The sequence below is a fragment of the Phyllostomus discolor genome, chromosome 6 (assembly GCF_004126475.2).
Source record: "Phyllostomus discolor isolate MPI-MPIP mPhyDis1 chromosome 6, mPhyDis1.pri.v3, whole genome shotgun sequence".
Lineage (NCBI taxonomy): Eukaryota > Metazoa > Chordata > Mammalia > Chiroptera > Phyllostomidae > Phyllostomus > Phyllostomus discolor.
Window position 1 is genome coordinate 109,655,789 of NC_040908.2, and position 24,259 is coordinate 109,680,047.

At 43.5% G+C, this 24,259-nt stretch overlaps 2 protein-coding genes across 4 annotated transcripts in view; one reads left to right on the top strand and one right to left on the bottom strand.

Moving 5' to 3' along the window:
- ME3 (malic enzyme 3) overlaps positions 1-16,649 on the top strand; it is a 194,969-nt gene extending 178,320 nt beyond the window's left edge. For all 3 annotated transcript variants that reach the window (XM_036028708.1, XM_028516577.2, XM_036028709.1), the window contains 7 exons: positions 2,374-2,471; positions 2,741-2,854; positions 4,501-4,606; positions 5,206-5,348; positions 5,906-6,079; positions 9,346-9,444; positions 10,852-16,649. In XM_036028708.1, coding sequence (XP_035884601.1) covers positions 2,374-2,471; positions 2,741-2,854; positions 4,501-4,606; positions 5,206-5,348; positions 5,906-6,079; positions 9,346-9,444; positions 10,852-11,013 — 896 coding nt within the window. In that variant the 3' untranslated portion in view covers positions 11,014-16,649. The remainder of the gene's footprint in view (positions 1-2,373; positions 2,472-2,740; positions 2,855-4,500; positions 4,607-5,205; positions 5,349-5,905; positions 6,080-9,345; positions 9,445-10,851) is intronic.
- Positions 16,650-20,361: 3,712 nt separating this feature from the next.
- Positions 20,362-22,835, bottom strand: LOC114500013 (protein tyrosine phosphatase type IVA 1-like). Its single transcript, XM_036028710.1, is given in 2 exon segments — positions 20,362-20,763; positions 20,765-22,835. Coding segments are annotated over 2 exon segments (609 nt in total). The 5' UTR covers positions 21,170-22,835; the 3' UTR covers positions 20,362-20,559.
- Between the last annotated feature and the right edge of the window lie 1,424 nt (positions 22,836-24,259).

The following is a 24,259-nucleotide window of genomic DNA, read 5'->3' on the forward strand; positions in this document are numbered from 1 at the left end:
GTACTCTTACAACTCAGTCACAATCACGTTTGAAAATTCTGTTACACAAAGACTAAATTATAGAATTAACCACCAACAAAACTCATAAAAATAATAAGAGGAAGGAGAAGGGGGAATAAATTAACTAATATATACCATTATGTATAATCATATAACAATAAAAGAAAAAACATGCATGACTGCTATGCCCATCATTTCTGTAACCAGTCATGAAGCCATAGTTGACGTTTATAAATTTCTTCAAGTTCCCATTCCATGTTTTCTTGTCCTCAGATGAGACCTCAGCTTGCCAGGGTTCTTTACCTAGCAGGTGACCCAAACCTTCATTTCTGGAGGATCTCAGTCCTGGTGGTTCTGCATCTCTTTAGTTGTGGTAGTATATTAACATTTACTATTGGGCATAGAAGTACTAAGAAACACCCCAGAGAATCTCCTGGGCTCAGATATGGTCCTCCCCACCCCCAGTTGCCCTCAGTCATCAGGCTGAATCACCACAGCAGCAAAGTAACCCTCTTTTTTGCCCACCGGTTTTCTGGTAAAAAGAGCACCAAATGGCCAGGTGGAGTCTCAACTCCCAGTTCAATAGAACCATGTTGTGAACTCTGATGGAAGCATTCATCTCCTGGGAACCTTGGGAACCAAGACCGTCAGTCTCGAGAGCACAGAATTGAAGAGATAGGAAGCAATAATTCTGCAAGCAAGTTATTACATGAAATTGTGAGAGGAGCCACTCCCACTTCAACCCCTTGGTTTCCAGAACCAAGCATTCTGGCTGTAAGAGAAGATGCATAATATATTGTTTGCTAAGTCAAATCATATATTGCATTCTATAATATAGAACCTCACCATCTCCATAGAGTCTTAAGTCTTCAGTAACCCATTCTACTGATGCATTAGACAAGCTGCTCTGTGGTGATAGAGCACATGTGAAGACCACTGAGTCTGTGGACATGAGACCATTGCTGTGCTTCTATTACTTTGAAATGAACTCCTTGATTAGAAGCCTTATTGTCTAGAATATATCAGGATGATGAATAGGCAACCCAAACATCCAGATGATGGCACTGACAGAGCATTACAGACAAGGAAGGAAAATCCATATCCAAAATATAGGTTTGTTCCACTGAGGACAAATCTCTTTCCTGTCCATAAGGGAAGAGGTCCAACACAATCACCCTGATGCCAGCTGGATGGTCCTCCCAGGGAATGGTGCCATATCAGGAGCTCAGTGCTGCTCTCTGCCACTGACAGGCTAATCATTTGGTGCTAACAGTAGCAGCCTTGCTGAGAGAAGTCCATGCATAGCTTCCATCCTTGTCTCCATGGCTGATTCATACATAAACTCATTGAACAAACTCTTAGTGACTGGGGAAAGATGCTGACTGACATACATAGGGCATGCCATGCTGTCCTCCTGATTATTAAGAACTTATTTTCATTATGCCTTACAGTGAACTTTCGTATGGGGCACAAATATCTTTATACACTGTACCTGTTCCAAGAGGTCCCTCCATACACCCTTCACCAGACTTCCTCATCATTGATCTTACTATTTTTTTAAGTCCATGACCATCCAGCGAAGTCATTAGCAACTGCCCATGAACCAGTGAAGATCTAGCAATCCCTTGGACCAAAGTGGACAACCAAATTTGCAATCTGAACTCATGACCATTGGAAAAATTTCCTTCACTGCCATCGTTAGGGCTACCTTTATACTTGGGCTGGCAAGCTACGAACATGCACTTCTAGTTGAGGGCAGCATATCATGAAGAATAATCTATAAACCAAGTCCAAGTTTTCTCCTTGGTCAGCTGGTCATGAGGAGTTCCCATTGAGGCCTTAGGTATGGATTGAGGGAGAGGAAGTAGCAGCAGGAGTAGGTGTCAAACCAACCTGAGTCACCTGCTCATGTAACTTGTACCTCCCAGACTTTCAATGATGGTATGCTTCTGGGCACAGCCAACCTTATCACTTGGTGGATAAGGTAGGCATCTCAAATTACATGGTTAGTCTATGGCCCAATTTTAATATTTTGTATTCACTTATCCCTTAAACAAAGAATTTCTATGAGGAGTACACTTTGTTTTGGATTCCGTTATATTTATAAATGATGGTGGTAGCAGCACCGGACTCTCTGATCCTCTCTCCCAGGGTTGAGTAACAATCCAGGAGCTATTTCTCAAAATAACAGTTATCTGCAAAAAAGGGTATGGATTTGCTCTAAAAACCTTCATGCCTTGAGGCTTGACTTCCATAAGGGCTAAGGAAAGTGGCTTGTTCCACCACAGGTTCTAGGCAGAGCTCTGCCAAGGGTCTTCTCTTGGGGGTTGGGACCCAGTGGCCCGAGGCTGATCTCAGTCCACTCTGTTGCAGGCACAGCCTCCGTTGCTGTGGCAGGGATCCTGGCTGCTCTGAGAATCACCAAGAACAAGCTCTCCAATCATGTGTTTGTTTTCCAAGGTGCAGGTGAGGTAGGTGCCATCAGGGGCTCTCTACAGTTGTTCCAGTAGGAGAATAAGAATGGGTGGAGGGGTGTCAAGGCGGGGAGGTGTTCTGGGGTTCTGAGAGGAGTAAGAAGCATGGGTGCATTGTGATCATCACAGCAGCCTGAGTCCCAACATTGGGTAACTCAAGGCAAGGATTTAACTGGGTCTCCTGGAAGTAGGGAGAAAGGAGAGAGGATCTTGGTGAAGCATCTGATTGTCCTGTGTCTGAACATTTGCCACATGTTACCTCCCAGGCAGCCATGGGCATCGCCCACCTCCTTGTCATGGCCCTACAGAAAGAAGGCGTACCCAAGGCAGAGGCCACGAGGAAGATCTGGATGGTGGATTCCAAGGGACTCATTGTCAAGGTACTGTCAGTGTGGAGACCCGGAGGTTTCCTGACACCTTCAGTTATTGGAAGTGGACAGGATGAGGTCTCCAAGGGGTTGAACTATTCAAACAGAACAGAGGGAAAAAGGCAGGCAATGCCCTAACCACCAAAGCAAAAGATCCATCACAGAGTAGCCTTAATTGCTTTTGACCAATGCTTTGAATGTGTATGCAGGCATGTGTATCCCTTCCAGCCTTATCTCCTACCATTTCCTGCCTTGTACTAACCTCCAGCCATAACAAATCATAGTTGTCCAAAAGTAATATACACCCTGTCCTCCACATTTCTGTGCATTTTGTTCCTCTGCCTAAAATGCCCTTTTCTCACACACCCATGATCACTCCCACATGCCCCATCTATTTCCTCCTTAATCTTCTGATTCAGCTCAAATGTTACTTCCTCCAAAAGCTTTCTCTGAACATCTAAGTCTCAATTTACTACATCTATGTTCAGGTAGCCTGCGCCCCATAAATTGCACTTACCACATTGTAGGGCATTACCCCTTTACTAGTTTAGACCCCCACTATGCTATATGTATTCTTGATGTCATATGGTAGGTGCATAACTAATGTTTGAGGTATGAGTGGAAGCATGAATGAGAGTGAAACAGCCCAGCTTCTGTCTGGAAGGTGGCTCGGGGCACAACTGGATGAACTCCTCCCTTAGGACTTCACTCAGAGCTCGGTTTTGATTCCCAGAATTTCACTAACATAAAATGTCAGGGGGGAGATTTAAAAAAAGAAAAGACATAAGAGACAGGAACAGGGTGAGTATGTGGGACCACCAACAAAGAGTAGCAGAGACCCCTCCACATGAACTGACCTGCCTGTTGTTCCATGGAGAGCCAGATTTCTGCCGGCAGCGACTGAGGCCTGGAGACTCCTCCTTCCACCCCAGGTCACTCCAGAGCAAAATCCAGACACAGGCAGAGGCTGCTGCCCTTACCCCTTGCCCATCTTTCCATATCATTCTGTTAATCCCATTGAGCCCACTCCCACTAAAAGATCTCTCAAAGCTGATGTCTTCCCTCTGGTTCTCATGAGGACAGCTCATCTAAAGGAGTCATCAGGAACCTTTGTACCCATCTACCAGATTGTTGTCTTCCGACTCCTGTTTGATGAAACGGAAGGAATCTGGTACAGCACAGCCAGCCCCTATAAGCCTGTTCTGGAGCTCAGCCTGGTATTGTTCACAGGGAGGTTAATGGCTCTTATGAAATGCATTCAGATTAGCTCCCTGACCCTAGGTGGCTCAGGCCCCATCCCTCAACTGGACTTGGGTGCTGGATGCCTTGGGACCAGGGGTCTTGGTCAGACTCAGGCATTTCCTGAGGGCCTCCCTGTTCTGGTCCAGGAACCATGACCCCAACAGCTCAAAGAAAGGCTTTGTAGATTCTCCATATATGGTTTGGGTTCAATAAACACATCACACATGCACGCACACTAAAAATCCTTAGGTTCTACCAGGAAATCTGATCAAGAGGACAAGTCTCAAGGCTTCTGAGAGCTCAGACCAAAGCATGGGGCTCAGCAGGAGATGCTCTCAGAGTCTCCAAATGGACCCAGGCCCCTGCCTCACGGTTCTCACCACTACAGCTGCTCTGTGTTCTTCCTTTTGCTTCAGGGGAGAAGCAACCTGAACCATGAAAAGGAAATATTTGCACAGGACCATCCTGAAGTGAACTCGCTGGAGGAGGTGGTGAGGCTGGTGAAGCCCACAGCCATCATAGGTAGGAGGCAGGAGGCAGCCCACTGCCCAGCCCAGCTAATCCTCTTGACTTGCAGGTGAAGACTGAGGCTCAGCAAGGAGGCATAAGTAGCCCATGGAAACACAGCTCTTTCCCCTAACCCCTGTCCAATTTAATGCCAAAAACTTTAATTGCATGACTATTATATAAAAACCATAGAACTAAGGCACCAAGTTGGGGCTTAATGATGCAGACTTATACAGTGCAGTGGAAGAATGCAGGGCTGGTCTCTCTAACCAGGAAGAAATGAGTGTTCCTCCCCCGAAGCAGGGACCCTGACATCCCTCCCTGTACTGGCAGAATAGCCCACAATGAAGGACAATGCCCAGAATGCCTTCATAGGTGCAGCTTAACTGGGCATGAACTTGAAGTGGACCCCTGGTCCCTTAGAGATCAACAGGAGGTCTCCACCAGCTCATACAGAAAGGCCCTTCTTTACTGCTCCCTCTGTCCCTGTGCCAGATGCCATCCCTAAGACCCCTGAGTCTCTCATGTTGCACCTAGTTCCCCCACCACCACCACCAGAAGGATGGACTGTTCATAAAGAGTAGGCATCCCCACTACCCACCTTTTCCCTGTAGGTGTTGCTGCCATCGCAGGAGCCTTCACGGAGCAGATTCTGAGGGACATGGCCTCCTTCCACGAGCGCCCTATCATCTTTGCCCTGAGCAACCCCACCAGCAAGGCCGAGTGCACGGCTGAGAAGTGCTACCAGGTCACCGAGGTCAGCGAGGAGTCCTTCCTTCCCCAGGCTGAGAGGACATAGTACCAGTGACTATGAGTAACCCTATGAGAGTGAAAAAACATCCTCACTTTGCTGATGAGCAGGCTGAGGTTCAGAAAGGTGAAGTAACTTGCCCAAGGGCACAGAGCTAGCAAGGAGTGGAGCTGGCCTTCAAATCCAGGTCTGACTCCAAAGCCCAAGTTCTTACCATTGTTCATACTGCTCAAGGTTCTTCTAATAACATGGAGCTTTGACCAGAACTCAAGGCCCTCGCAGATTCCAGGCCACATACAGACCTGTCATGTCTTGGATTGACCCTCCCAGGAGGTGACAGGTAAAAAAAGGCATACTTTCACCTTCTGGCAGTTTCTTGGCTACCGAGTGACTCACTGGGCTAAGCTTTCTGGTCAAACGAACAAGCACAGTGTGCTCGGCACAAAGCTGAGTATGTGGGAGAGGGTGAAGAAGGGTCCAACATTTGGGACATAAAAGTAGGCCACTGCCGCTGCCTGAAACCCATCTCCAAGCTTCATCTCTGATTTTCTTCCTGCCTCCAGGGCCGAGGGATCTTTGCCAGTGGGAGTCCTTTTAAGAGCGTGACTCTGGAAGATGGCAGGACCTTCATTCCGGGGCAGGGAAACAACGCCTACGTGTTCCCTGGAGTGGCTCTGGGTGTCATTGCCGGCGGGATCCGGCACATCCCCGAGGAGATCTTCCTCCTGACGGCAGAGGTATTGCTGTCCCTGCTCCCTCACAAACCCCCAACAGGGCCTGTGATCCCCCGCAGATCCTACACTGGTCCCCCAGAGATGCCTTCTCTTGTCTCCTCTACCCACCTGCCCCCAACCCTGGCAATGGATCCCCAAAGTACTTGAACTTCAAGCTTCTCTCAAAGTCACTTTGAGGCTTGGACTTCTCTCAGAACACACACAAGGTGTTTAAGGAAGCACAGGAAACAGCGGGAGGGGTGTTCACGGGGCACCCTGCTCCCCGCCTCCCAGCAGTGCATCCAGATGCCTGGAACCGGGGAGAGGCCACCAGACACTTTTGAAACTCTGGACCTGTGAACACGACAGGCCATGGATCCCTCTGGCCATGGGCCTTGGCCACATGACTGGGGTCACTGCCGGCAGAATAAGCCCACTAGAGCATCTTTTCTGTAAGGAAGGGGATGGGTTGCACTGTCTGGTTTGCCAGCTCTGAGTACCTGGATCTTGAACACAGATATGGAGGTGTGGGATGCCCCTGTTCCCGGCATCTCACGAGAGAAGCTCCCAAAAAGGATCTTTATTAGACACAATGAAAATGATGAAAGAATCATTAAGAATGACAGCCCTGTTCATAATAACAGTGAATAATAACAGTTACAGTTATTATTACAGTTGCAGCTGATGTTTATCAAGTGCCTGCTAACTGTCAGGCATGTTGCACGTAGTCAACTTCACTCTGAGGCATAGAAATGTCTTTGTCGGGAGGTTAAACTAATCGAAGCTGTGTACAAACACTAAGTATACATATCCCCAAAGAACTCCAAAGGCTCTGCTGTGATCTCCAACATCCATTTGCATGTCCCCCTCACTGTGGAACAGGTGAGTGCCCAGAACAAACAAGACACGAGAATGGCTTCCACGCAGCCCTGTTCAGCCCCACGTAGATGAGTCCCATGAAGGACCACCAGGCTTTTTCTTACTATAGCTTGGTCTTTGAGTGCCAGCTCTGCACAGCCATGCGAGTCTCCCGGACATTTCCCAGCCTCCCCCATACTATGTGCACACTAGCTATGGCTTTGTGCTGTGGTTCTCTGTCCCTGTTGTCTAAGTATTCTGTGTTTGTATTTGTTCTCATTGCTGTGGTCAGTGGTGGTGGTGGCTGCCCTGTGGCTGTGGGCAGAGCTGTTTGAAACTCCCTTTGGCTAGGAAGAGTCACTTCCTGCTTGTAGTCACCTGAAAGCAGATTCCCCCCATTGGGCAGGAACACGGTTGCTAGAGCCTTTCTGTGTCATTCCCAAAGATAGCTGCACCCTCTTGCCCCACCCCACCTCCATGCTCTGGGACAGTGCAGCTCCATAGTTTCATGAACAGTGCCCATCGGTCACACAGGAACATCTCCTCAATCTACTCGGTAATCACCTGCTGTCAGCAGGACAAGGCCCCTCCCCTCTAGGAGCTGCTGACAGTCTGGTCTTCAAAGGTCTGACAAGTTATATTTCTGAAAAGGGTGCTTTTAATTAAGACAATTTAAGTTGAATCTGTTTTTCCTATGAAAAAGTAATGTCTTAGGAGACTTCCATGCACTAACGCATTTCGCCCTGACAACTCTGTAACATAAGTACAGTGATTATCCCTCTTATAGACAAGGAAAGGGAGGCACACAGACTTTAAGTAACTTACTCAAGGTCACTGGGCATGTGAGTGACTACGTGGGGATGACCCCAGGCAATGTGACTCCAAGCAGCAGCACAGCATTCCCAGGACCCAGCATCTCAGGAGCGACCACACATATGTGACATAGCTCTTCACTCTGCAATGTAACCTTCCCGGACGCAGATCCAGCCTCAGAGACCCTGCTCTCTCATCAGTCCATCTTCTTTTCCTCCACAAGGAGAATCCTTCCAAACCTAAAGCAGGCCGCGTCTCTGTCCTCTCCTCGGACCTCTGTGTGGCTCCTCGGTGCTCACAGGATAAAGTCCACATTCCTTCACACAGCTCCTTGTAGGGCACTTTGTCACCAGGCCTTCCTTTCCTTTTCAGCCTCACTCTTAGCCTCGTTTTACCATCTACCGGTCCAGGTACCATCTACCTACCTCACCCTCTTGCTCTCTCTTGCTCCTTCTTCTCTCCCACCTCTAAGAATTTGCATGTGCTGGTCCCTTCATATTTGGTCCTTGGTCTTAACTTCTGTCACTACTTCTGGGAAGCCTCTCCGATACATGGAAAACTGGGCCCAGCCTCCTCTATGTATATATGTCCCTCTCCTTGTCTTCACCTCATTACAATTGTTATAACTTTATTAATTGCCCACTGACACCAGTCTCCAGTAGGCAAAAGACTCTATGGCTTCTGCACCATGGAGCCTCAGCCCCGAGCACAGAGCCTGGCACATCGTAGAGCTCTGTGAGCTTTTGACTGAATGGAAAGGAGAGATAGGAATGTGAGAATGAGGGAGTGTCTGCCACACTCTGAGGTGAGGCCAAATCTTCTGCCTTGCCCATTCTGGGACACGCAGTTTTCAGAAGGCACCATGGCTTTTCTACATTTAATCTGACACAAGATCTTGTGGGAGTAGAATCAGAGCCACCACATTACAGCGGCTCTTCGGCAAAGCTGGCTGGGCACCAGTGTCCCAGGCTGGAGGATGAGCCTCCAGGGGGAGAACTGGCCCTCAGATACAGCTCTGAATGAAAGACAAAGTATGGAAGCTGTGGGCGGTGCTGTTTCCAGGATGATGTGCTTAGGGCATTTATTCAGATAAAGCATAAGGCCCACTTGTGGTGTCACTCACTGGGGAGGAAGCCGTTCCCCAGTCTCAGACCAGGGCAGGAAAGGAGAGCTCAAGGAGCCCTGAATAAAGAGAAGCAAGATGGCCTAGTCAGATGGGCACCCAGGATGTTACTAAGCACATGGGAGAGGCTGGAACTCAGGAAATGAGGGACTCAGGGATCCCTAGGCAACAGGCTCAACCAGCCAAGGGGAGATCCCAGAGTCTGTTTTGCAAGCCATTAGTTTATTCATCTTAGCCTTAGTGGTTTTCCTTTCGAATTCAGAGAGCCTTGGGTTGTTTTAAGCCCCAGCCAGTCTCACAGCACAGAAAGGATGTGGCCTTGCCTGAGGCCAAGCATTAAGCTCCTACTGGGGCCATGTGGTGGCAGGGACAACAGTGGGAGACAACACAGAGACCAGCCACCTAGGAGGGGTGAGGGAAGTCTTCGGAGTAATGGGTTTGACTTGTTCTGGGACAGCAGAAACTGAGCTTATTCCTCTTGGTTCTCTCCCCCTAGAAAATTGCCCAGGAGGTCTCTGAGCAGCACCTGTCCCAGGGGAGGCTGTATCCACCACTCAGCACCATCCGAGACGTATCTCTGAGAATCGCGATTGAAGTAAGGAAAATCCTACCCCCTGAAATATGGGTAGTGAGGCTCACCAACTCACTCTGTAACTTTAGGAGGGCTAAGGGGGTGGCAACTGTGACGACATCCTGAGCAACTCGAGCTGTACTGCATGCAACCCAGGGGCTCAGTGACAAACTGCTACGGGTAGCTCAAGCCCTACCCCCAACACCCACACAGGCCAGTTCTGGGAATGATCCTGACTTTCCCTTCAAACACCAGGCACAAAGGTCATCAAAGTCCACAGTTTTGTGGACCGGAATGTGGGTGGAATTTTTCTGAAATGAATCATAAGTGCCCATTTATACAGAAAGGTCAGCTTATATAGCATCGTGGAAAAAGAGCTCAAGTGTGGGGTCCCAGCTCTGCCACTCAGCGGCTGAGTCACCTGGGGCCAGTCAGTTCACTTCCCCGAGTCTCAGTTTCCTCCTGTCCCAAAGGGGCCAGTAATTCCTCTCTCCCAGAGTTCTGGACAAGTTGAAAAGAGAACAGTGAGAAAGCTCCACACTCAGTGCCCTTCTGACCAGAGTAAATGCTCATTCCTCTGCTTTCTCTCAGAAGGACTGGGAGATGGGCTAAACAGGTTCGTGGAACTTTCCAAGGAAAAATCCCACCCTAGAAACCATGCAGAGATGATAGGTTTTCAAAGAATCAGAACATGGTACAATCAAGACTGGGTCAACATTGAAAATTGTTGCATCTGGATGATGAATATATGAGGACTATTATACTATTACTTCTCTTAGTATATATTTTACATTTTCTATAATCAGCTTTTAAAATAATTTTAGAAAATGCACTGCACAACAGCACTCACTTCACATGAGTTGTCCATTGAAGGATCCAGAATCAACCCTCAGGACCAATACTCCAGTTCAGAGTCTAGCTCCCCCTTGTCCAGTACCTTCTTTGGGGGGATATTTGGATTAACAACGCTCCTCTAAAGCCAAATCTAATACCGAGACAACAACGTCCAGGCTGTTCTTCCAATTCAGTGCATTTGGAGCTGGGAGTATTAAGCACTGAATACTTTTCCTGTTACCTAACTCTATCTTCATACCACTCTAGAGAAAGGTCTCATTGCCCCCACTTTACAGAAGAGACTGAGGCTCCACAAGAATAATGTCAGTACCGAGGACCCACAGGCAGCTACAAGCAGAGGCAGACTTTAGTCTGAGACCTCTTGCCCCTGGCCCAGTGTTTATGCCACTATGTCACAGCTTCCTATCTGGGCAGAAGGCTCAACATCCTTCCTATCCATCCTTGATGGGCCACAGCTCCAGAGAGGCACACAGCTGGTTCTTCAGGGTATATTCCCTTCCATAGGCTACCAAATGAGGGTCCTTAGGCAGGGTTCTCCTTAGATCCAGTTCCTCAGCCAAACATGTTTTTCCCTAGGTTCTTGACTTCGCGTACAAAAACAACCTGGCCTCCTACTACCCAGAGCCCAAGGACAAAGAGGCTTTTGTAAGATCCCTGGTCTACACTCCAGACTATGACTCCTTTACACTGGACAGCTACACTTGGCCCGAGGAAGCCATGAGTGTTCAGACGGTCTGATGCAGTCCCAGAGGCTGGTGTGGGGCTAGATAAAGCCCAGAGTAAAGTCACACTGACAATATAAATGGATTCCAACATGGCCATCCTTGTCACTGTGTTTTTCCTTTGAACCTTCGTGGTGTGAGGGGAGATGCCCAGGCATACAGTGAAAGCCTTGTCCCTGAATGCCCTCATTCACTTTTCTGTAACCCTGCTCTGACTTCCTTCTGAAGAATTTCCTTATCTATTAATTGTCATTATTGGCTAATCCTCATGAGAAATCTAGAATTTTGGCTAGAGCTCTGCCTTTCAGAGCTCAGGGTCTAGTGGAAGAGATGATATATGGACACAATTCATTTTGCCACAAATCAGAAAGTGGTATGTCCGTGACACAAGTGTAAATAAAGGTCAAGGGTACTCAAAAAAGGGAGAGGGTACTTCCTAGGGAGACATTAAGAAAAGGCTTTGGGGGGAGCAGTGTTTGCACTGAGTCCCAAGAGTGAAGGAGAGGTAGGAGTCACTGGTAAATGAAGAATGTGAGGGCAGCCACTGGCCAGAAAGTGTGGTCCACCCACCAGAGAGTTGAATCTCTGTAGGAGGAACACATGCCCTTCAAGTCTCAGATGGGTGCGGGAACTGACTGGCTGGGGGCAGCTCACTAACCAGTCAGAAATGGCCACTGCCCTGTGGGTTGCTATTAGACATTCCTTTTTGGTTATTACGAAGAGGAAAATGAGAGTGTGGGTGGGAAGGGTCAGCAAGCCAGGAAGGAGCAAGAGGAAGAAGAGAGGTACTGAGGGGAAGAGCACCACGGGGAGTTCTGGGAAAGACTTGATTTCATTTTCTTGGCCTTGGAACACTCTTCCACCCTTCACTCTCTTAAATAATTCAGCAAACCAAGTAGTATTCTTATAGAATGGTGTCAGTCTGTCCTATGTGCTTCCTAGATCAAATTCAACCATAGCCTTCACCTTCCTCATGTGCATCAGGATTTACCATGGGCTGGCCAGGGCCGGGGGGTGCCAAATGAGCCCATAGCCCCTGTAATCAAAGACTGCTAAATTGCTAAAACCTATTGGGATGGAACTTTCAACCCCCAGCTTCACTGTAGAACTAAGGAAACAATAAATCACGCTTAGAGATCCACCGCTGCCTACCCCTGCTGGCAGCTCAGCCTCAAGATCCCCACTGCCCACAGTGAATATATTGTTCCTATATAGCCACCTTGCAGTGACAGGCTAGGTAGACTTAGATTCCTAGAAGACTAACTAGCAGAGACACCAGTCACCGGTTGCCCGGGCCTTATCCTTCTGACATCCGATTCCTTGGTGCTAGTGCCCAGCTAAGAGGATCCTCAGAAAACACTCCTATTCTATAATCTCTGGGCTCATACAGAATGAGAAAATTCAGAGGAGGGTTGCAAGAGTGGAGTTGAAATTTGAATACCAGAGAACTTTTTATACTCCCTTCTACATCTCAATGTATAAAGGAAAGAAAAGAAAAGTAGTAGAGAAAATTGATGAAGCAAAACAGGTTCTTTGAAAAAAATTAACAAACTTTAGCTATGCAAACGAAAATAAAAAGAAGATTCAAATTATATTTCCCTTGTTCCAACCCCACTGAACATCTTTCTGGGATTAAACACAGGTACTCAGGCTTGCACCCTTATACATGCTTGGTCTCCACCTGGAAACTCCTTCCCTCTGCTTCCCTGCCCCTTATCAATTACATTTCAGTTCACCCCAGCTTTCCATCTGGAGACATCATTCATCTTTGGAGTTCAAATGCAATTGACTCCATAAAGTCTTCTTGGACAGAATTCATTAAATTAGAAGTCAACAACATGAAAAATGAGGTATGTCCAACTATTTCGTAATTAAAGATTACATTTTAAATAACCCATGGTTCAAAGAAGAATTCACAAAGTTAATTACATATATTGAATTGAATGAAAAATATCTGAATTAATGAGTTGTAACTGAAGTAGTGCTTATAGGGAAATTTTATAGTGCCTATATCAGGAAAAAAAAAGGAAGGTCTCAAAGCAATAACGCAAACTTTCTCAAAAACTTTTTTAAAAGAGAAAAGCAAACAAAATCCAAAGGAGGCAAAGCTATAGCAGAAATCAGCAGGCCCATAAAAGGTAAAGAAACTGAATTAGTAATTAAAAATCCTCCCACCAAGAAAAGCTCAAGCTCAGATTGGTGAATTTTATTAAATATTTAAAGTAGAAATAATACCAACCCTTCATAAGCTCTTTTATAAAATAGAAGAGGAAACTGTTCCCAAATTGTTCTATGATACTGGTTTTACCTGATCAGAACCGGATAAAGACAACATGAGAAAACGGCAGACCAATATCCTTCATGAATATAGAGGCAAAATCTTAAGCAAAGTATTAGCAAACCAAATCCATGGACATAAAATAGTCACACACAATGAACAAGTGGGATCGACCCCAGGAATGCAGTTGTTTTAATGTCCAAAAATTGATCAGTGCTGTACATGATATTAATAGAGTGGACAAAAACCACAAGATCGTGTCAATGGATGTAGAAAAAGCATTTGAAAAAATACAACACCTGTTTATGATAAAACTTTTAACAAACTAGGAGTAGAGGAGAAATTCTCACCTGATGAAGAACCAGAGTCTAATATCACACTTAATAGTGAAAGAATAGACACTTTCTCCCTAAGAACTGTAACAAGGCAAGCATGTTGTTTTTACCAGTTCTGGTCAACATGGAGAATCTACCCAGTTTAATAAACAAAAAAAATGAAAGGCATCCAGATTAGAAAGGAAGAGTAAAACTGCTTTTATTCACAGATGACATAGTCCTGTACATAGAAAATGCCAAAGAATAGAACAGTACCTGCCTCCCTCTCCCAATCTCTCTCCCTCCTTTTTCCTCCCCCTCCAATAAATGAGTTTAGAAAGGTCATGGGATGCAAGGTCAATATATAAAAATCAACTGAATTTCCATATGCTGGCAGCAAATAATCTAGAAATAAAATTAAGAAAACAATTCTAAGGCCCTGGCTGGCGTAGCTCAGTGGACTGAGCGCAGGCTGCAAACCAAAGTGTCATAGGTTCAATTCCTAGTCAGGGCACATGCCTGGGTTGCAGGCCATGACCCCCAGCAACCACACATTGATGTTTCTCTCTCTCTCTCTTTCTCTCTTTCTCTTTCTCCCTACCTTCCCTCTCTAAAAAATAAATAAATAAAATTTTTAAAAAATTTAAAAAAAGAAAACAATTCTATTCACAATAGTGTCCCAAAAATACTTAGATATTTAAGAAGTGCAAGCCTTATACACTGAAAACTATAAAACATTGCTGATAGAACTTAAAGAAGATCTAAATAAATGGGGAATGTTCCATACTCGAGGATTTGAAGACTCAACATTGTCAAGGCTGCAATTCTCTACCCACTTATCTATAAATTCAACACTACAACTACCAAACTCCTGCAGACTCTTTTTGTAGAAATTGATAGGCTGATACTAAAATTTATATAGACAATGAAAAGGACCTAGAATTGCCAATTTTAAAAAAAGAATAAAGCACATTACCCAATTTCAAAACCTACTATAAAATCTACAATGATCAATACAGTTGTGGTCATGCATAGATATATGGAACAAAATTGAGAATTCACAAATAAGTCCTTTCATTCACAGTAAATTGATTTTTCAACAAAGATAACAAAATAAATCAATGAGGTAAAGGGTGGTCTTTTGAACAAATGAAGCTGAGACAATTGGATATCTCCATGTTAAAAAAAAAAAAAAAGCCCATTCATTGTGGCTCAGTGAATTGAATGCCCACCTGTGAACTGCAAGGTCTCCAGTTTGATTCCTGCTCAAGGCACATGCCTGGGTTATGGGCCAGGTCCCCAGATAGGGGGTTGCAAGAGGCAACTGGTCAATGTGTTACTCCTACATCAATATTTCTTTCCCCCTTTCTCCCTCCCTTCCTTCTGATTAAAATTAAGTAAATAGGAGGACTTCTAAAAATGACGGCAAAGGTAAATTCACCTCACTTCCTCGCACAACCACATCAAAATTACAACTAAAATATAGAACAACCAGCACTCAAAACCATCAGAAATTGAGTTAAATGCAAATCTGACAACTGGAATTAAAAAAAAAACATCCATCCATACTGGTAGGATAGGTGGAGACACCGAACAGGCTGACTCCACATCCATGCGTGGAGGATAAAAATTCAGGATGGATATCTTGGGAGCAAGGAGTCCCAGTCCCACACCAGGCTCCTAGCCCAGGGCTCCCATGCCAGAGAAATAAACTCCCAAAAGTTCTGGCTGCAAAAACTAGTGGAAATTGAGTAAGTGGAAGAAACTGCTGGAGTTCCAAGCAGTTTCCCTTAACGAATCCACACATGGATTTACTCAGATTCACTTCCTCTGAGCTCTAGCACTGGGGTAGCAGCTTAAAAGGCATCAGTGGCACACAGGGAGGACCCGAACTGTGTGGCATCAAGGAGGGAGCTGGAGGACAGTTTTGTCTCAGACAGAAAGGCTGGCAGAGGCCATTGTCCCTATTCTGAACCTTCCCCCAACAGAGCCACAGAGCTGGCAGACAGGTAGCATATCTGAGACTGCATCAACCTGGCTAATACTGTTTGCCCTGCCTTGGAGATCCCCTGACACTCCGTCCCACCCAACTTATGGGCCCACCCAAACTGTTAACTAACTTTTCCATATGAATGACTGGTCTTGGCTCATGATTCACAACTTCTTAAATCCCATCAAACAAGCAAGCAACAGCTGGCCTCAGAAAGCCCCTAGCGCCCACAGTTCTTGCTAAGTGGCCCTAGGCCCTGCACTAGGAGCACCCAGCTTAGATTCACACCTTGTCTTCACCAGGGAATTCCAAACCCATAATTAGTAGCAGCCAACTCAGACTGCTTTATAGCTCATGCAGGGTGGCCATGGGCAGAACACAGGTGAGGCTGAGCTTGGCCTATACCACCCAGAAAACTCCAGAGCCTGTGCACCTGGTGGACAGCTACAGACCGCATTGGAGCACCACCACCCTGCCCCACATAGCTGATCCTCCACAGAGGGCAGAGGTTAGTGGTCAACAGCCAGTCCTTGCAGCTGACTGGCTTAGGTACCTCTCTCCTATTGACTACCAAGAGCAATCAAGACTCAACTACAAGAGAAGGGTGTACTCAGCCCACACAAAGGGCACATCTCAAGTACTCAGCTTGGGTGATAGGAGAGGCTGTGCCACTGGAGTGTACAGGACACCTACTACATTAGGCCATACCACCAAAACAGGGAGTCATAGCAGCTCTACCTAATACATAGAAGCAAACACAGGGAGCTGCCAAAATGATGAGACAAAGATACATGGCCAAGATGAAAGAATAGATCAAAACTCCAGAAAAAGAACAAATAGAGGTAAGCAATCTAGCAGATGCAGAGTTCAAAACACTGGTTGTAAGTATGCTCAAGGAAATTAGTTAGGACTTCAACAGCATAAAAAATATCCAGTCAGAAATGAAGGATACACTAATTGAAATAAAGAACAATTTACAGGGAATCAACAGTAGACTGGATGAAGTCAAGGATCAGATCAATGATTGGGAACATAAGCAAGTAAAAAACAACCAAGCAGAACAACAAGAACAAAAAAGAATAAAAAAAAAATGAGCATAGTGTAAGCAGCCTCTGGGCCAACTTCAAACATACCAACATTCACATCATAGGGGTGCCAGAAGGAGAAGAGAAAGAGCAAGAAATTGGAAATCTATTTGAAAAAATAATGAAAGAAAACACCTGTTATTTGGTGAAGGAAATAGACATGTAAGACATGCTCAGGAAGCACAGAGAGCCCCAAAAAGTATGGATGCAAAGAGACCCAGTTCAAGACACATTGTAATTAAAATCCCAAAGGTTAAGGATAAAGAGAGAACCTTAAATACTTCAAGAAAAAGCAGTTAACTACCTACAGGGGAATTCCCATAAGACTCTCAGCCAATTTCTAAAAAGAAATTTTGCAAGCTAGAAGGGGTTGGCAAGAAATATTCAGAGTCATGAAAGGCAGAATCCTACAGCCAAGATTGCTCTACCCAGCAAAGATATCTTTTACAATAGAAGATCAGAGAAAGAGTTTCCCAAAGAAGAAAAAACTAAGGAGTTCATTATCACCAAACCATTATTATATGAAATGTTAAAGGGACTTATCTCATAAAAAGAAGATCAAGACTATGAACAATAAAATGGCAATAAATATTACCTGTCAAAAAATAAATCTAAAAAGCAAAAATAAAATAAAACTAATCAAGCAAGAACAACAAAGACAGAATCATGGATACAGAGATGTTTTGATGGATACCAGATGGAAGGGGGCTATGGGGGAATGGAGGTACAAATTGGTAGTTACAGCATAGCCATGGGATTATAAAGCAGAATTTAAGAAACAGGATAGCCAAATAACTTATACGCATGAGCCATGGACATAAATAATGATGTGGGGATTGGCTGAGGGAGTTGAGGGTGCTGGGTAGAGAGGGACTAGGGGAAAAATCAGGGCAAGTGTAAAAGCATAATCAATTAAATTAAATAAGTAAATAAATAAATAAATAAAATATTTAAAGACAAAGAATTTAGATATTTACCTTACACCATACACAAAAATTAACTCAAAATGGATCACTGGCCTAAATGTAAGAGCTAAAACCATAAAATTTCAAAAGAAAATACAGCAGAAAAATCTTTGTGACTGATTGAGGAACAGTCTTAAATACAATTTATATACATGATTCATGAAAGAAAAAACTATTTTTATTCCACAAATTTAATTTTTTTTTACTTTGAAACACACCATTAAGAGGGAGAAAAGACAAGCAATAGACTGGGAGAAAATATTTGCAAATTATATATCTGAAAATCCAACTAAAATATTGGGGAAAATATTTGAATTGACATGTTAATAAAAAAGATGTGTGAATGGCTAAAAGGCACTGGAGAATATGCTTAACATCATTAATCATATGAAAATTAAAACCACAATGAAATCTCACTTCATATTCACAAGAATAGCTATAATATTTTTAAAGATAGAAAATAAGTTGGTAATGATTGAAACCTTTATATCTAGCAGGACTTTGTCTCCTAAGCACAAAGAGATTAAGGGGGATTTCCATTTGTTTTTTAAGCCCTCAGTCTAACTCCCCAGCCTCTCACATAGCCCCAGAACTCAGCAAGTGACATTTAGAATAGTGGATGCTGTGGCTGCACCACTCAGGTCCTTCTTCAGGTCTGAAACACTCATTACACCAGCTTCCAGCATTAGCAGTTGAAGGCTCACAGGTGCATCCTCCCTCCCTGGTAATTGCACTTGACTAAAGGAAGATGATTCATCCAAGCTTACACCCCCATCCCCAGGGGTAGCCTGCATGCAATGACTAGTTGATTTGAGTCCAAAGAACCAATCCCCTTACCTCAAGTGGGGGCATCTCTAAAAAGCCATCCCAGTTTCAGAGCCCCCTGCAAGGTTGGCTGAGGACACAGTTGCAACTATATGTGTCACCACTCAACTTCTGGTTGTCACCACATCCTGGTTCTATTGCTCCCACACATGTGGTGTTGAGATGACTCCCCAGTAAACCTCCAAATGCAAATCTCAGATTCAGTATCTGTTTTCTGGGGAACTCAACTTACAACATATTGAGGAAACTGGACAAACTTCTCAATTTTCCAATCTGTTGCACCACCCCCACATGACCACCAAAAGCCTTGCTGGGTTTCTCTTTCCCTCAGTAAGACCCTCTCCACTGACCAAGCCCGATCCTTAGTCCAAGTCCAGAATCAATAAATGCTGCCTGCGAACAAAATGGCCACTTACCTCAAGAGAGCTCCAACCTCTCTGGAGTTCCTATTCACCTAGCCCTTGTGGTTTTCACAGCTCTCACAGGTCTTTACACATATGACTTTTAAAATATATCTGTATTTTTCTGTTGTAGCCGCGTGGGAGTTGGGTTTCCTTGACCTACTACATCCTATCTAGAAATGGAATTCTCTAAATTTTAAAAATTCCAAATGTATGGATATTAACTTTCTTCCTAACTTAATTGTAGTCAGAAAAGTTCACTATATTATCCAAATAGTTTAAAATTTTCTGAAATTTTTATGGTTATCTATATAGTCAAATTCAATAAAATATTTCATGTACTCTTGAAAAGAACATGGACCCTCACTATCGAGTGCAATACCCCTTATGTGTTCATGGGATCAAGGTTGTTGTTTTGTCAAATTTATATTCTTACTGATTTCTGAAAGAAGATTAAAATTTCCCACTACTATGGTAAACTTGCCAATTTTCCTTGTAGCCTCTCCATATTTGCTTTATGTATTTTGAACTAATGTTGTTTGATGCATAAAGTTTAGAATTATTGTAACTTTCTGGTGAATTAAAACTTTAATGATTATTTTATCTTTAGTAATGCTTTTGCTTCTACTTTTATTAATATCAATACTTCTATACCATCTTACTTAGATTAAGTCTCTCTCCTGCATTTCATTATTTATTTAGATGGTTAATGCTTTCGTACCAGCTGGTGAATGATGAACACTGACAAATTCATTCTCCTGCAGAACTGTATTCCCAGGCAGAATGAATATATGGTTAAACTAACATTAAATATGTTACCACTTTATCAGTTATATAATAAAACAAAGTAGTGATTACCCAAATATTACATTACACAGTTCAAAATGCCTGTAAAATATCTGACCGATTTACTGATAGTTTCCTACCAGTTGGAAAATGAGAAAAAATATCACATTTAAAAAAAAATGATAGTTAATAAACAACTTCTAATAGGAATGGCAAAAAATTACAAGATTTTAAAAAACGTTATCATTAAAATTATTTTAACTGCAAAGCATCTCTACTTTAAAAAACATTCACTAAATAAAAGGACTTATTTTATACATCCTGCCCAAGACCAAAGCAACATTTTACTAGAAATATTTCACAGCCACCCCATCGTGTCTTCAGACCTTCCCCTCCGAGTTGCATGCCAGTTATAAACATTGAGGCTTTCTTGTCCTCACACACATGTGCCACTGCACAGTGTGCATTTTACATGAACTTTCAACCAGAAATTTGTGATTTTTTCCAAAATGGAGGTTTCCACAGGAGCACAAAATGAGATTTACAGTAAGACATTAAATAATCACTGTAAGCCTTGGTAAGAATTCAACAAAACCAGTCTGATGCACACTGGTACACATGTGGGGTGGTAAACATGAAGGAGCAGGCATATAATTATATAGGCACTACTTACAATGTTTGAAGCGAATGAAGGAATAAACCACATACGGTTTACAGCGCTGTCCATAATTCTAAGAATTTTAATTCTGAATGATACTAAAAATATACAAGTATTGTGCTGGGTACTTTGGCACCTAATCCCTCCATTTCTTATGTATTGTTTCTGGCATGGGAATAGTAGCAATTGGTAAGTTGCAATTCTGTCAAACTTGTGGCTTTTCGATATTCCAATGGAAGTTTCACTAGAATTGTCATTGTTTAAGCCAACATGTTGGCTAACATGTGCAATAAATTAAGGACTGTCTCATGTTCTACTTCCAAGGCAACAGCATCAGGCAGCCACAGTTTACTGAATGCAGCAATTATTTCTCGGACCTCTGGGGTCTTTGAAGCACAGTCGCATTTTAGAATGGTATTTCTCCAAATATGAAAGTTGCTTGCTGTTAAAAGCTCCACGCCTCTTTTGCCTAATAAACTGCACTGCATCTTCATTTTTCATTCCACTTTCAATTAATGCTAGGGCAACAAGCACTGGAGTTCTCCCCAGACCTGCAACGCAGTGAACAGCAATACAACAACCAGGTTCTTCACGAAATTGAATGTTTACAAGACTTAACCAGTCATCAACGATCTGGTTAGATGGTGAGGAACCATCATCAAAAGGCCAGTCTAGGACCTGGATGCCTTCTTTCTTCACAAGAGCAGTGTCGTAAGTCGCTTCACATACTCTTACCATTGTGGTAACGCCATGTTCCTTAAGTTCCTCCACAAATTTGTTTAATGTTGCACTGGTTGGGTTGTGTGTAATAAGAAATCTCATGTTCCTGTATGTGACTTCCACTGGAGCTGGGAAGTTCATTGAAGCCATGTTAATTAACACTCAATATGGTTATGAAAAAAATTATAAAGTTTTTTAATACAGAAATGATGAAAGAACTGAAGTCTATTCCAATATATACTCCACTCAAAATTCCCAACGCTCTGAAATTCAGAGTAACAGGAAATGAAATGAACCTCCTAACAAGAAGCAATCCTTCACTTCAATAATGCTAAGTCAATGGAAAGGGAGTGCACAGAGGTTTACCCATCCAGGTCAGAATCTTGTAAAAAGCTCTGATGATTTCAATTCTACACGTTTGTGTCCAGGATAACCGCTCTTACCGGTGCTTCTCCGTGGAGCAGCAATAAATTTCTTCAGTTCATCTGCCTTCATAAAAGTTGTGCTGCGCCTGGCAGTAATCTCTGGGGCCTTTCAGAAACTCCATAAATGGGTGATCAAGAGCACGACAGAAAGGAATTTGTTTACTCATCAAAGATTCTGGCCTAATCATACAGGCCAGCCGGCAGTGGTGGCAGCTGCTGAGCAACTGGTCTTCGTGGAGATGCGCAGATGCCCCAGCGGCACCAACACTCGACTGTACCGTGCACCAGCTTCAAAGGAGCCAATGTGCATGTGCTGAGGCTTTCTTGCGTCACAAGCCCTCCCTTTCATAAATGGTGATGTCTGGGCCTCCCCACCAATCGCAGAGGGGTGGACCAAGAACCTGAGAGTAAAGGCATGAGACCCCCCCCCCCCCCCAATAGATGTAACCACGGCCAAATCTGGTGTAAACCGGTTGGTGAAGGGAGAAGCTCTGGGAACCTGATCATTCCGGCCTGCCTTAGAGAAAAGGGGCGCAGAGGGACACAGGAGTGCGGTGGTGAGGGGCAAGACCCTGAAGAGAGACGTGGGGGTGGACTAAGGCAAGGAGGGGAAAGGCAGGTAGTGGAAGAAGACGCCTACCCATTGACTCTGACATCTTTTTCCATAAGCTTCAAGTTTTAGCTATATCTTTTGAGAAATGTATTGTTAGGCTTTATTTCAATCCAGTCTGACAAACTTTGGCTTTTAACAGAAGAACTTAGACCATTTACATTATTTTATTACATTATATTACTTTATTCTTTTATATCACGTTGTGTTAATTTATTGCTATATTTGTATCTGTTTATGCTCTTATGTGATATTTGACATATTTCTGGGGTTTTTTTCCTATCCTTTCTTGATTTCTTTTGGATTAAGTTTTGTCCTCCTGTAAATTCTTGTTTTCCCCCTACTGTTTTGGAAGTTTGTGGGTAAAGCTTCTTAGCAGTTATTACAGTTTAGATACTGTTTTAAATCTAATGGTTTTACATAAATTCATCTGATACAGCCCTATGAATTAGATACTGACATTATTTCTATTGTTCTGATGGAAAAAAAAAAAAAAACAGGGCACGGAAAGGTCATTGGCCAAGGTCACACAGCTAGTAAATAGCAGGGCTCAGATTTCAGTTCTGAAATCCTGGCTCTCAAGTCTACCTCTCCAACATATATGTCCTATTATAAACCTTATGTCTATTCTTGTAGTACTTAAGTAGCAGAGAAAAAGTCAAACATTCAAAAAATGTTCCCATCTCTTGAAGGAACTCAACAAGCTTTAACTATTAATGTTGTCAAGCATATTTTAACCCACAAATCACATTGCTTATAAAAATATGCCATCAATTTATTTGCTCACTATTCTTTCTTATTCAGTATTCTTTCATCTGCATCTTCTGGAAGTTTCTTTAGTTCCTAGTATATGATAAACTTTCACAAATTTTACAACCTCAAAACTATGCATTCTCTCATTGTTGAAAAATGCATATCTTATTATTGGCAGACTCCTCCCCCCCCTTGGGTTTTTTAATGAGCTTTTTTTTCTAAAAAATATTTTATTTTGCTTTCACTCTTAATATCTTTGCTAGGTATACAATTCTACATTTACATTTATTTTCTCAGTCCTTTGACGATATTCCTTGTCTTTAGGTTTCTTCTTTAATAGCTATAGAATATTCTAAAATGTGTAGAGTTCGTTTCTTCTTCTGTGTGTCTTCCTTCCTTCCACTTCCTTCCTTCATTTTTCCTTCCTTCTTTAATAACTCAGCCCACTAGATGAGGCAGAGGAAGGTAATTATCTGTGCAGTAGGATCATATGCAGAAGATACCAGAATTTGGAGCTGAGGAGTGGAGTTAAGGGCACTCAAGTAGAGAGGACAGCAGTCCTGATCAGAGATTACATAAGGGTTTATCCAATAATACATTGAGGATAATGGAAATTAAGTTCCTCACTGCCAGGAGTTACAAAAGAAAAGGGAGAAAAGTAGAATTAACTCTAGGATTTTAGATTGGAATTGGTTGTATTAGTGTGAACTCAATTTTCAATTATTATATAGAAATAGTATAGCTACATAAAGGTGTGTGTTTGTATGAATTCCCTAGTTTCATCTGCAGAGAGCAGAGAATGCCTTAAGCAAGGACATTCCAATAGCAATGAGAACAACTGGCCCTCAGATCATGGTTTCTTAACACTGTTCTCCATTAAAAGGAACCAAGTCTCTTTGAAGATATGGGTGATTCCAGAGCTGGGGCAATAAAAGTACAAGAGTAGCCTGCAACATCTTGTTATGACAGAAAGTAAGGAAGAGTTCAAAGAATGATAGTAGTAGACAAAGGCACATGGAACACAAACCAAAGGAGACTAAAGAGGCCTGACATCTAAGTATAACTTGGTATCCTGGATAGGATCTTAGAACAGACAAAGGACAATAGACTTCTGGCCAAGATGGAGGTGTAGGTAGACACACTTTGACTCCATGCAAAACCATATGAAGGATCACAGCTAACCTTAAAACAAAAAGCAAGAATTGCCAGAAAACTGAATTGCATGGAAGTCTGACAACCAAGGGTTTAAAGAAGAAATGTTCATCCAGACCAGTAAGAGACACAGAGATGGGGAGCTGAGAAAGAGAGAATGTGGTGTGGTGGCACTGAGGCAGGGGCAGTGGCTCGTGGAACAGGTAGTTCCATGTTGACATGTGGCAATAAAAACTGGGAGGGACACCTGGGGAGTGAGTGATCCCAGCCCCAGGCCAGACCATGCAGCCCACAGTTTCA